At 42.7% G+C, this 14,085-nt stretch overlaps 1 protein-coding gene across 3 annotated transcripts; it reads right to left on the bottom strand.

Moving 5' to 3' along the window:
* Positions 1-6,255: 6,255 nt before the first annotated feature.
* NHLRC3 (NHL repeat containing 3) lies at positions 6,256-13,559 on the bottom strand. Of its 3 annotated transcripts, none has more exons than XM_010572787.1 (7): positions 13,468-13,559; positions 12,111-12,263; positions 10,523-10,670; positions 9,820-10,020; positions 8,547-8,638; positions 7,086-7,198; positions 6,256-6,584 (listed from the first exon to the last, which is right to left on the bottom strand). In XM_010572787.1, exons 1-7 carry the CDS (start codon positions 13,513-13,515, stop codon positions 6,356-6,358), a joined length of 984 nt encoding a protein of 327 aa, XP_010571089.1. In that variant the 5' UTR covers positions 13,516-13,559; the 3' UTR covers positions 6,256-6,355. The 3 variants fall into 3 exon arrangements, with proteins under 3 accessions (XP_010571089.1, XP_010571092.1, XP_010571090.1); XM_010572790.1 differs by having other exon boundaries at positions 9,952-10,020; XM_010572788.1 differs by lacking the exon at positions 13,468-13,559 and adding an exon at positions 13,120-13,268.
* Between the last annotated feature and the right edge of the window lie 526 nt (positions 13,560-14,085).

The raw sequence follows: 14,085 nt of genomic DNA, 5'->3' as shown, positions 1-14,085 counted from the left end.
CCATTTGTCCCTCACCTTCTTTCCAGGACATCACTGCCAATGAGTTGGCATATGACGCTGGTGCACATCGTAGAAACTTTCGCCGCATGGGTTGTGTGCATTGGACTTCATCTGGCTCTGTGGGTAACGGCTCGTTATCTGGATCATTATAAATCACCTCCAGCATGGCTAATTCCCTCAGGTACTGGATACCTCTCTCCATGGTGGTCCACTTGCCTGGGTGACATGTAACATCTTCCTTGAAGGGGTATCTTCACACCTGACAGAAGTCCCCTCCAGAGGCTGAGGGCTCGTGTCTTTTTCCCAACCACCTTGTCAATGGCCCCTTCCCTAGACAGGGATCCCAGCTGCTCACCTTCCCTGCCTTCAAATTCCAAGCTACTGGCCCATTATCCCAGAATCAGAGCAGCCAGGTAACAATGTGCTCACCCAGATAGCAGCCGAAATCCTTTCGCATAGCTCGCAGCTAACTCAGGGATGGGGATCGGGTGATTATCTTGGGTTCTGCCTCTTCCTCCTGTTCTCATGATGACCCTGGTTCACCTTCATCCCTCACTAAGCAAAATGATTTCTCCATGTATTTCTTCTTCTGTATAGGGGTGACTGACACCGGCACAGGTTGGTTCTCTGCTTCAGCTGCAGCGCTTGGCGCCGGGGTTGGGGTAGCTGCAGTGCTTGTCATGAGGGTTGGAATAGCCGCAGTGCCTGTCAGTCTGTTTTCCCTCCCTTCCCCCTGAGGGTGCTGCATAATATCAAGCAGTGTTTGATAGATACTGGCCAGGGCCCAGCACAGGGCAGTAAGTTGTGCCTCTTTGGAATAGGCACCGCATTTTCCTTTCAAATATTCTATCACATCAGGGTCCTGTAGCTGTTTGGGAGTGAATTTCCAAACCATTGGAAGTGAGAAGTTCTCTGGATACCTGCCCATCTTCTCCCACATGCCATGCCAGCCTTGGGGCAGATCGCTCGGTGGTATTCTTAAAAAACTTTTTTATAGCCCTAAACAAGACCTGAAACACATTCAGGAGACATAGCAATACGAGCATGCTGGCTTGAACATCCCAGGGATATTCAAACTTCTCAGAAGCTGCTGTAATTAGCCTGAAGGAGGAAGGAGAGGTGAACGAGCGGGACATAGTGTTCCCCCCAACTTCCCCATAGGTTGGGTGCGATTACCAACAAATTCCGAGAGAAGGCGCCCGAGGTACGGAGTTATCAACATTCTTCTCATACCTAACTCAAAAACATAGCACTATACCAGCTACTAGAAAGAAAATTAACTCTATCCCAGCCGAAACCAGGACAATGGGTTTCACAGCACCTGGCAGCCTTCCTAGGACAGCCTGGTGGCTGGCTCTGCTTTAGAGGCGGCCTCTCCAAAGCTGTCAGTGAGTCTGCCTTTTCAGGTAAGCTGCATCTTCGCAATGCTTTGTTAAGAAAAGAGACTTTTTTAACATAAGCCACTCCAGTGCTGTCAGGGTTTCCTGACTTGCGCTCCATCCTCCTCTCCCGTGCACTGCCGGGGAACTATGTGCAGGGGTGAAGACTTGTGCATTGCTAGTAACTGCGTGGGGATGGAGAAACAGTGACCAGAAAGCAGCAGGCCAGAGAGAAGACAGCTACATGCTAGATGCTGTGTGTGGCAGCCCTCTGCAGCTGGGTGGGCTCCAGAGGTAGATCCACGTGGGTCAGCTGGGGACAGGGCTGGCCAGCCACGCCTGCTGTGAGTAGTGGCCATGCAACTTGGCCACATCCAGGGAGGCAGTGGCTGCCACGTGTGCACAGAGACTGCAGGGTACGTAGGCACCACATGAAGCACTGGACCCCCCAAGGGACTTCCTCATCACTAGCGCACCGGGGTGACCCTCTGCTCCTGGGAGAGCTGGGGTGGACCTCCCAAATTGTGCTCCTGTGGGGCAGCTATGTGCCTGAGCGCTTGGAGCAGGGTGGTGGAGGCACCGTGAAATGGGTATCTGCTATTAATAACAACAGCTTGACTCTATTAAGAGCAACAGCTTAATTAATAAAAGGTGTTTAATAAATATTGGCTGTGATCTGTGTTTCCTCCTGACTCAACTGTCTGTGAGAAAGAAGGAAATGTACAAGGAGACTGGTCAAAATGAGAACCAGGAGCTTTCTGCTGGGCCATGCATCCTCATAAGAACATAGGCCAGCATTTTCAAAGGTGCCACCTTAAAAGCTATCCCAAATATTTTTAATTCCTCCAGCTTGTTATCTGTTTTACAGATGATTCAAACTTTCTTTCTCCTGCTTTTGTCTGGTAGCACCATCCATCACAGAGCCCCCTTAAGGCACCACCCTGGAGGCATATCATGGTAACCCTTAGTTACAGTATAATCTCCCACTCTTATAAAATTTTTCTAGAATTTTCATTCCTAAAAGCTCTGAAATTAAGACTGGGCATGAAGTAAGGTGCTGCAAGCCTTATTACAGAGCTAGTGTGGAATACACTAGGTAGAATCACTCCCCCCTCTTCCCCCTGGCGCTCCAAATGTCCTTAATTGATTAAAGATGCATTTCCACTGTAAGATTTATACACATGTTGGAAGCACATGACCTAATATGATGATATCTTCCTTCCTTTCTCTTTTACAACATCCCTGTAGAGATAAATATGGGTATTTGCTTGCAGACCAGTCGCCCACTACTGTGAACATTGCAGCTGGGCTGTATCAGGAGGCCCCAGTTGGGAGCTAACAGTCATCTTCTGCCTGCTGGTTCCAGCTGCAAGCATGCACGTGAGAATGAACCAGCACAACTATCAGCATTGTCTTGATGGAAATTATTAAAATGTTTGAAAGAGCACCTTCATTTTAATTCCAAGGTTTTTCCAAGTGCTCCAATCTTTGAACAAAAATTAGCCTGTGCTTATGCTACCTCACATTCATGTTAGACCATGGGTGATGATGTGTTATGGAAAAATGTAGTATTTTTTGCAATTTTGTTACCTGATGCAGCAAGTATAGTGCTTTTCATCTCTGGGACAGCGGGCAGGTACCACAGGCAGCCAGGGCATGCCCCTTGGGTGGAACATCAAAGCTGACCAAACTGAAGTAAGGGCAACTCTGGCCTCCTTTGCTGAACTTTTTGATTTTCGGTAAGACAAATGAACTGACTTTGTGACTATATGTTCTATTCAAAAAAGCACCTTCAACACTAAAACCTTATGATATTTGCAAACTCTTATCTTCCTTTCAAGCTAACTTCTCCTGCGTAATAGATATATGTCTCTGCCCATCTTTATTCTCCACCCCACCTTTGCACGCCAGCAGGCTGTATGTCCTTACTGAATCCTGAAGTCAAACTAGTTCAGAGCAGCAGCTATAGGGAAAAAGGCATATTCAAGTCCATATTCAGAAATCACCTTAGGTTTTCTTTCTTGTCTAGTTAGCACTGTAGTGTGTTACTTTTCTTCTTGTGTAAGTATTTCTAACCCAGAGAGAAGTCCCTTCCTGATCTTCTAAAAACTGAACAGATTGCTTGGTAAATCTTTTCTGGAAATAAAACCTGATTCTATATTAAGAAGTGTTCTGTTAGTTTGTTTTTAATTTCCCTATTAGCGTCAAAAGGGTATACAGTTTAAATTTTTTTTTTTACTTGACATTTACATAACTCATCATCCCATTTTACTAATTACTCAGAGGAAAACATCTGGGAAAGATTTATGTGACTTTTTTGGTACATATATTAGAATGTAAAAGAGATGGGCCACAGAAATAGTAATGTATAAAGATAGCACGGAATTTTAGATTACATTTGAACGTTGGTATCAGATATTATTAAATACCTTATTAAAGTGCTGAGGACCCCATATTTAGCAAAGTAATCCATTGCAATGGAATGTATTGATATTAGTACAGAAATAAAGATTCCAAGCCTTCCATAATGGGAAATTCTCAATTTATTTTATCAAATTATCCTAGTATACAGTTTTTCAGAAATCAGTTTTGAGACGATACATAAGAAAACCTTCAGAAAATTAGCAAGTTAGTGTACAATCAATCATTTTCTCAGTCTGGTCATAGACGCAGAGGTAACAAGGAGTCTAACCACCTCATACTAGTTAATAATGTGCACCCCTTCTTATCACAGATACCCAAATTCCTAGAGGCAAGGCACATTTTGGTGCCATGGCCTATTTCAGTAAATCCAGACAAAACTGGATGAATGCTCCCCATTTCTAGGGGCTGCAAAAGCCCATGTAAAAAGAGAGTTGAAAGCAGATCCACGCAGCAAACAGAAACTCGTGTAAAAGTAACTTATTCATCCACATCCAAAAGGGCACTGCTCCTTTACTGATCATGTTCCCAGGGAGCTTCAAGTTCTGTTTCAAATGGATGTGACAGAGGAAAAATAAATAAGGAGAGGATGTGGTAAGGAAGGATGGATGTGCCCGGACCCCTTACACCAAGATATACTCAAATATAGCGAATGATATTATAGTAATATTTTTAAAAAGAAATCCACCTTGTGTAGGTGAGAAATAGCTAAATTGCACACAGAGCAGAGATCCCTGAGCTAGAGTGAAGAACTAGTTAGAAAATCCATACAACACACCGCAAAGCAATGTAGACCTACCCATCTAGGTCTAGCAGAAGTACTGCTACTTTTTCAGCTAATAAATATTGCTTACTAGCTCCCATTCAAGACCATGTGAATCATGGACCATGTTTGCTAGTGTATAAACCTGAAGTTCTGGTTCTAAAGCTTGCATGTGGGCAGCCAGGCAAGATCTGCTTTTGTTCTTGTGGATATAGCCAACAACAAAGCATTCACATTTAGTGCAGTAACCTCAAATAGTACTGAAATCAGGCCATCAGGCTCCACAGCTGAGTTAATTTCCACAGAAAATATGAATCTGACTTTTCTGGACAGATTTTCCATCTGCTGACCCACAAATTTGTGATCATAGGTTGAAACCTGCCAAATTAAGAAGCATTTGCTTTTGATAACATTCACTGAAGCAGGTGTTTCCCATCAGAATAATTCTACTTCCCATATTCCCTTTCTAAGGAAGTAGAAAAAAAATTGTCTCTTTTAGCTGGTAATTAGCATTAAAATAGTCCACACAGTAAAATATGTGTGTGAAAACAGCAGAAATCCTCCCAAGTGTTTTGAAGAGCTAGTAAATAAATATGGAATGTGAGTCCACAGCTTTACAGAGGTAATCAGTTATTCACTGTCTCATTTCTGCCATGCCATTTTCCCCATCCCATTTTCCTATACCCCGTTCCTTCTATCCCATAAAGTGAACTAACTTAAAATCTTGTAGCAACATGTAAAGAAAACAGAACCACTCTGGACTGGGAATGGAAAAAGACAGCATTTTTTAGGACAGAGCATGGAGACATCTCCTAGGCTATAGCATAAGAAACTTAACTCTAGACATTAATGGAGTTGATGAAGTCCAAATTCTGGATATAAAACAGTTAAAAATCCCCAAATCAAAACAGATGCACTTCTGTTAACTGACAGAGCTTCAACAAAATTGGGAGAAAATCATGCGTCTCCCAGTCCCTAAAGCTGATTAAGACTTTCCTAGCAAATCACAATTTGTTTATCTTGACGAACTTAAAATGAGTTGAACTTCAATATGTACCACTATGAAATCCTGTGGAACAGAAAACTCATGCTGATATAAATCAAATCAGATTAAGAATTGATTTAGTTAAGAATCAGTACTTGGCTGCTGTGCACATACTTTTAATTTCATTTCAAGTGCCTGATTATCGATTTAACTTAAGCTTATTACAGACTTTACCCCTTTAGCTAGAGCTGAAAACTTAGATTTCAACGCTTATATCATTAACCACCTAAGGCAGGTGCCAGTATCAGCACTGGCACCCCACAGCATCTTATTCAACATCATAACACATCCCTATATTCAGTGTTGGGCAGTATCAGCACAGTGATTCAAAAAAAACAAGAGAAGAAACATTGAAATGAGGTGCTCACCTCCTAGGAAATCATTTATACACTTCTTTCAGACAGTTCTGACCTTCATTTAACAACACACACAAGCTTAAATAGAGGATGCCAAGATGACCCTATACATTTAAGAACAGCAGCTGTGTTTGTAGTTTTATATAATAAAATTAAGATGCTTATCAAAGTCATTTTACAGTTGCCAGCAACAAAAGCAAAAGGCACCACAGCATTACTAAAATGAGTGACAGCTCAAGACCAAGTACTTCTCCAGGACTGCAGAACAGCTAGGACAGATTCTTAGCTCTAGTGCCTGTTGAAGGAAACACAAGCTACAGAGAACTCAAGGAAACGTGGTCATAGGTCTTATATGTCACAGCACTTGTGCCACGGCAGTTGTGGGAAACCATCAGCTTAAGGGTACGTATTTTTGTACTTGCTGGGCTCCAATCTCTGCAACATAGACTGCTCCACTCTTCGTGTCTACATCCACAAGGTGTGGTTTGGTTTCATCTGCCAGCTGGACTGTGTTGACCATAACACAGTCCCCAATAGAGCCAACCGGTGGTGCTGCCAAGACTGCTAACCGGTTGATATTCAGCTGAGCTACGATCAAGTATTTGTAATTGCCAGTAAATCTGTGAAAGACAGAAGTGTATTTTTGAACTATGAATTCCATATGACATTTTAACACAACCATGCACTTTTAAGCAAAAAAAATCTCCTTAATAGTAAAGTTTTTGAAGGCTACAACAGACTAAATGCAGTGAAACATTGAGAATTAACTTGTAAGCCTTGCTCTACATGTTGCTGCTCCTTGAGACAGATTATGCTACAGTAAGCTCATTCAAGACAATCTCTCTTCCTGTAAAAGCTGCACCAGTAAGGTCAACAACACATAACAACCTTAAAATGAAGTTCCCAATCCTGCACTCAAATCCATGGGTCTTGTTATAAAGCCATGATTTCCCTGTCAAGATAAAACTGTGCAGATCTTTGCATATGATTAGAGCCCAGCACCCTATCAGTTAAATTGGTTAACTCCTTGTCATCAGGCATTAAATATCAACATTTTAATTCATCAGTAAGAGTACACATTTATGTAATTACATGCTTCTAGAAGAACTGTTCAACAATACCGGACAGAATAGGGTCCATCTTCTGAAAAACAGCTGCTCCAAGACCCGAGCCATTCCCCTGTGACTTTATCAAAAACTTGGATTCTTTTGTTGTCTCTATCTGCAACCCATACCTGTTAAGAACAAAAATCATGGCTATTTACAAACAGAACAAATCAAATGCATTAGTTTCTTACACAAGCAAAGTATCCTGTAGTAAAAAAGAAGTACATCTTGGAAGAATGTACCTCCCCATTCAAAACTATCTAAGTAGATACGACTTCCAGATATAAAACAAAACTGCCACATAGTTAACATACACAAATTATTTTATACTATTTTAACAGAGAAATCAGTGCCCTCTCTTCATTTTTGTGGCTATGATATGGATATATTTAGTAGGATTTTTTCTCCTCTCAGTGAGGACATATTCCCACCTATCTAATTCTAACAAGTTGTTTTTCAAAGGTAGTCTTATTTCATGATCCAGGCCTATGACAACTGCATCTGCAACCTCTTGTACTACAATCACTGAAGTTTTAGCAGTTGACAACCTGTCAATCTGGTAAGTAAATTTCATTAGTTTTCTGGGATATCACCCAAAAGGGAGCCATGAACAAGTTGACCCAAGATCTTTCATCACTATTTTTAAATGAAACACTACTACATAATTCTCTTAGATTTCTTAGGAATTAACAATTATTTTTTACCTAGGCTGACGATCAACACTATGTTGGCAATAAAGTCGTAGACCATCGCAACTGCTGTCTTTGAATGTATATACTTATGGTTACCCTTCAACACAAAGCAACCATGTTCCTCCCCTTCTCCCTCCCACCCTGCCAGTTTTGGTAGGGAAGTGATTTTTATATACACTTCTTACTCTGGTTCAGACAGCATCAGCAGAATTAGCTCAAACCAGTGATTTAAGATGTTTTAGTCAAGCAATCTTATTTTCCCTGAAACAGATTAAGGAGCAATCACGTAAGTCCTCTACAAGGGCAGCAGAGCAAAAGCCAGACTACAATTAACACCTGGCAGAAGTAGACTCTTGAATGTCTGGAGCTGCATGTAGAAAAGGATGTCCACAACCTAGCTAGAGCCTTACTATCATCTTAAGCTTGTTCAGAATTTCCAAATATGAAATTAAAGTCCCCTGAAGAAATGTAAGTGCTTGGGTAGATATTTATTACAGAACATAATCCTCCTGTACTCTCACAACGGCAACCTGTTAGAAACTGCAGGAGAAACACTCTGTTGTTGCATGGACTTTGACAATGTAACCGGTCAGAACCCTTTTGTTAACCTTGGAGCCAGCTACTTCAGTAGGATCTGCAGTATGAAACTTCAGCTCATGACCATTATCACACTGAAAACTGTAACCCCCATAAAATGACCCAGAGCACAACAGTTCAATTAAAAAAGAAATACAATTTGTTTGGTTCAAATACATGTAAACAAAATTCTCCCTCTATTCTTTACCCGTCCAAAAGGATCCACTGTTACACTGTGAGGAATCTTGAACTGACCAATGCCGGTCCCATTTGTTCCAGTCAGCCATATCTCTTTGTAATCTAAACAGTGAGCACCATGAAAAATAAAAGTAAGTAAAAAAAAAAAATCACAGTAAGAAAAAAACAAATAAACCAGCTTTAAGTTATTGCCTTGCAAAGTTACTTTGAGTAATTTTTAAAAGGTGAAATTTCTAAACTCAAACTCTTCAAACACAGTACTCCTGGTACATAAACCCAAGAAATACTGGAACTACTGCAGTGACTGTTGGATTGTTATTAGTGGTTTCAGGATTATGGTTACAGAAATGTAGCCACTGGTACACAAGAGCCATAGTCCAAGGCTCTGTTAAGCACTGTATTATAAAATAAAAAAATTAAAAAATAGAAATAGTTGGCTGATGATATTAATTTGTTTACTAAATTGATTTTTTGTTTGTTAACTGGCAGTTTTGAGTTTTAAAAATTTAACATTTTGCAAACTAGATATTAAGAAACCAACTGTTTTATGATAGTACAAAGGAGAAACGGTAGCTCCTCCACTTTTTCCCAACTGTAGGCATGCACAGATTCCTCACTCACTGCCCTAACCAACACTGATCATTTAACTGGGGAATATGAGCAAGCTAATTGAAATCACGGAATAATTTAAGTATAAAAGATCTCCAGACAGCGTCAGGTCCAACCTGCTTCTCAAAGCAGGACTAGCCTTGATAACAAATCCAACTCTGAGGTTAGATCAGGTTACTCGTAACACATCAAGTTTTGAGCGTCTCCAAGAGTGGAGACTGCACACCATCTCTGGGCAAACTATTCACTGTCTGATCACCCTCACTCTGAATCGTTTCCTCCAAAAATCGAACTGGAATTCACCCCTCTTGCATCTTTTACTCAGTGTTCCTCATTCTTCACTGTGCATCTCCAAGAAATGTGTGGCTCTGTCTTCTCTATACCCTCCCATTACTGACTTGAAGACAGCAATAAGAATCCCCTTTAACCTTCTCTTTCAAAAACTGAACAAACTCATTCTCTCAACCTCTTTTCATAAACAGAACTGTTTCATAAACAATTAGGAGATTTCTCCTGAAGTGACAAGCAATAAAACAAGATCTCATTCAACGAAGTCTTCAAACTAATGTTAAATGACAGCTCTACCTAGTCCTCACTTAAAAATTTTCTCAAGCTGTGTTATCTAGAATTCAATTTTCAATGGTCAGCTACTGCAGAAGTTCATTTTTCCATACCGTTGGATAGTTTGAGCAATCTGTTATTCATTCCTCCGTCCCCATCCACAACATAGATATCTCCACTCTCCTCTACAAAGATCTCTGCTGGTTGATCAAATTGTAGGGGAATCAAACTTGAACCAGCATTACCTGGCGTGCCCAAGATCTGCATAAGTTTACCCGAAGGGCTATACTTTTTCACGGTGTGCCCATATTTCCCTGAATTAAGAAAAAAAAGTGCAAAAGCATCTTAACAAAACAAAACGTAAGTAATACAACTGATTACCAACATTAAAAAAGAAAATCTCCTGATACTCAAAAGTGATATTAGTAAATCAAACAGACAAAATTCTATAGTGAGAATATGACTGTGTGTTAGTAAATCCATGGGCTACAATAATATTCATCCATTGTGTCAGGGTCACCATACCTAGGACAGACAGTAAGTCTAGCCAAAAGATTTTTTTTTTTTTTCCCCTGATACTTCTCCTGGGGGCGGGGGAAGTGCTTACTAAGTTCAGAAGCTATAAGCAGACATACAACACAACTTGTGAACCTTCAAAGTATTTTGTGCAGCACATGAAAAGTTTGTTCACAGCAAGAGAAAGCATAAATTGTGTCAGAATTGTTTGAGAGACTTAAATGAGTTGTGTAGAGTAATATCTGCAGTATTAGCATTTTCTTCCCCACCTAATACTTCTCCTATCACCACCATGCATACCTGTTCCAACATCTGTGATCCATACTGAACTATCTGTTGCGGTGTTCAATACAAAGATACCATGAGGCATTTCAACTGTATTATTCCAGGAGTAAAGAAAATAGCCTTCCTCTGAAAATACAAGTACCTTTGGCACATTGTCTCCTCTCTGAAAAGGCAAAAAAAGGTCTATTAAGAAAGCATATTGTCCTCATTTCGACTTGGATAGAGTTAATTTTCTTCTTAGAGGCTGGTACACTGTGTTTCAGATTTAGCGTGAGAATAATGTTGATAACACATGGACGTTTTAGTTGTTGCTAAGTAGCGCTTATCCCAAGTTAAGGATTTTTCAGTTTCCCATGTTCTGCCAGCAAGCAGGTGTAGAAGAAGCTGGGAGGGAGCATGGCCAGGACAGCTGACCTGAACTAGCCAAAGGGATATTCCATACCACAGAACATCATGTTCAGTATATAAACTGGGGGAAGCTGGCCAGGAGGGGTGGATCGCTGCTCAGGCATTGGTCAGCTGGTGGTGTGCAATTGCATTGTGCATTACTTATCTTTTCTTGGGCTTTTTTTTTATTTATTTATTTTATTATACTCCTTTTCATTACTTTTATATTTTGATAGTATTAAATTTTATTTTACTTTAGTTATTAAATCATTCTTATCTCAACCCACAAGTTCTACTTTTTTTCTGATTCTCCTCCTCATCCCACTGGGAGGGGGGCAGTGAGAGAGCGGCTGCGTGGTGCGTAGTTGCTGGCTGGGGTTAAACCATGACACATATTAAGGAAGTAATCCTATTTCTGAAAATTCCTCTTTGAAAGGTTTTTGCAACAATTCATGAATCCCAATAATCTCCTGAGATTGTCTGGTAGATCTCATTTTTTCCAGCTAGAAAAGAGAGAGAAGGGTTTAATTTTAGCATGTGAAACCTTCCACTCATTCTAGTATTTCAACTTAAATCACATAGAGTCCAATTTTTAGAGCAGCCAAGCTCCTGCAGCTATCTTGGTCTTCATTTTGAATTGTGTTTTTATGTTCTTGATGAAAAATATGCCAAGCGTAACAGAGGCATGAAAAACTGTAACCGTACTTATTAGCTGCATGGCACTCAAGTGCTCATACTGTGCTTTATAATTAAATCCCACCTCTTTCCGTGGAGGGAATGTCTTACCTGTGACCTAGAGATACCAATGCATGGAACTGGGTAAAGCAAATAATTGAACTCCAGTTACCGTAACTGGCTGAAAGAACTGCGTGGTTTTGATTTCGTAGGACAAAGGCTGAAAGAGTGGAAGATTCAGTTGCCCCAGAATCACATTTTACCTTACAGTTAACCGAGAAGAAGCTACTGTAACTCAGTTAAGTTGGATTATGCATTCATACCACAGAAATTTAATGCTTTTAAAAGCACAAACAAGTGTGGTGCCACAACCGCTTTAAAAAATGGATATAGCAGAGATATCTATACTTATATTTTCACTAATTGTGATACAATAATTATTCATACAGACACACATACACATATCCCAATCTAAATCAGACACTTTAAAGGCAAAAATACACTAGAACACCAAGGACAGAAATATACTACTCTCACTCACTTGTCCCACATAGACCAAACCATGGAGAGAGTCAACAGCAACACAAAATGTTTGGCCAGTGAAGTATTCTGGAATTTTAGGCCAGCCTATGTCCAGCTTGTACATCTGCTGCTGTCCCTTCCAAGGAGAGAAATAATCAAATGCTATTAAAACCTGAAAATATAAAATAAATATCCATTAGTTAAATTCCATGATGGTGGGATCAGAAGGATCAGCAGGAGAAAGCAACTGTGTACCAATGCATCATAAATTGATTTATTCAATTTAAATTAAGAAGATAGATAAACAGAAAAAGGCTTGTAGCTAGGGTTTTGGACTGCAAACGGGAAAATTTCGACAAACTGGAAATTAACTGATGAAGGCCTTTGGCTAGAGGGCAAAAAACACACCCTGAAATTTTTTACATTTAAGTTGCTATTACAATCTGTAAATCACCCTCCAAAATGAAGAAAACAGGAGGGAAGGTTCCAAATGCAACAGAATCAATAACCACTTCAAGATATGAAAATAAGAAAAGTCAGAATAAAGGGAAAATACAAGTCAAGAAAGAAAACTGCATCTTGGAAATGGGGAAGCTTAAGATACCAGGAACTGCAAAACTCGGGTCAATGTATACATTTTAAGGGATAATGGAAAGAAAAAAAAAAATCTTCCACCTTTTTGTTCTATTTTTCCAGCAGAAGAACAGAAGCTAAGCACAGCTGCGCTGCTGCAAGCAAAGCACTGAAACGGAAAGATCAGGCTAGAACTAAGTAGTAAAGTGGTGACCCTGAAGCATGAGGGCCATCTAACGTTTCTGTTAATTGCCTTGCCAGAAGCAGGGGTAAATTGATGGCACAGAACTACGAACAACTTAATAAGGAGTAGACTACCATGAAGGAAACCCGAGAGCAATTAAGTAGTGAGAAAATCCCACAATAAGATGTGCAAAGTTATTCACCCAGAGATTATTAAGTAGCAGAGCGTATTGCTTGCAACCCCCTGAAAAAGAATCACCCAGCACACGCACTTATTTCAGAAGGGCTGTAACGCCGTAGGATCAAGCCCCCACCGAGAACGACCAATGCCAGGAGAGGCGCGGAAGGCACCACAACGAAACGGGCCCCGGGACCCCGACCGCACCCCCACGCCCCGGCCGGTCCCCCAGCAGACCGGCGACGGGCGGGCGCTGCGGCCGCACCACGACCCCGTCCCCGCCGCCCCCAAGCGCGCTCCTCCCGGCGCTCCGCTGGCCCCCGCCCCCGCTCTCCGCCTTCGGGGGAGAAGCCGTAACGGGAGGACTTGCGCAAAGTGCCCGCACTTCAGCCCCTCCCTCCCTCAGGCCGCGAAAGACAGGCGCGCCCCGGCCGCCGCCCACCTGCGAGCGCCAGAGCAGGGCCAGGAGGGCCAGCAGGGCGCCGGCCATGGCCAACCAGGGCCCGGCGGCCGCTTCCGCCTCACGGAGGCCGGGACGGGGAGGGGCCGCCGCGGGCGGGCCTCGTTGCCACGGCAGCCACGTGACCGCCCGCACCAACCCTCCCCAGCGGGGGGGCCTCCCCCCCCCGCCGCTTCTCCCAGCGCCGGGCTGCTCGAGGCCGTGCCGGCTCTGAGCCGAGCCGCGGCAGCGCAGAGACAGGCTAGAGAGGGCGCAGCGACGCCCCGCAGAAGCGGCCAGTGTTTCGACACGACGCCCAGGAGCCGAAAGAGGGGGAGTCCGGCTCGAATTTCCGCCGTTTCCGCGCAGGCATCGTTGTTGTGGCCAGCGTGGAGTAGGGCCTTCGTCTCCGCGCTGTGATGTCACAGGAGCGCGACGGCGGAGAGGTAGGGCCGGCTGAGTGGGGCGCGCCGTCTGTGGCTCTGGGCTGCGCGCCGCGCCCTCGCTGCCCAGGCTGCCTCGGCCCGCTGCCCCGCGTTCCCCGGCGGCCCCTCGGAAGCGCCTCAGCCCCCGACCGCCGGGATCCACGGGCGGCGGCGCAGCGAGCTATGGGGCGTGGGG

This window comes from Haliaeetus leucocephalus, unplaced genomic scaffold, assembly GCF_000737465.1.
Source record: "Haliaeetus leucocephalus isolate CR32 unplaced genomic scaffold, Haliaeetus_leucocephalus-4.0 Scaffold351, whole genome shotgun sequence".
Classification (NCBI taxonomy): Eukaryota; Metazoa; Chordata; class Aves; order Accipitriformes; family Accipitridae; genus Haliaeetus; species Haliaeetus leucocephalus.
This window is presented reverse-complemented; position numbering and strand designations above follow the sequence as displayed.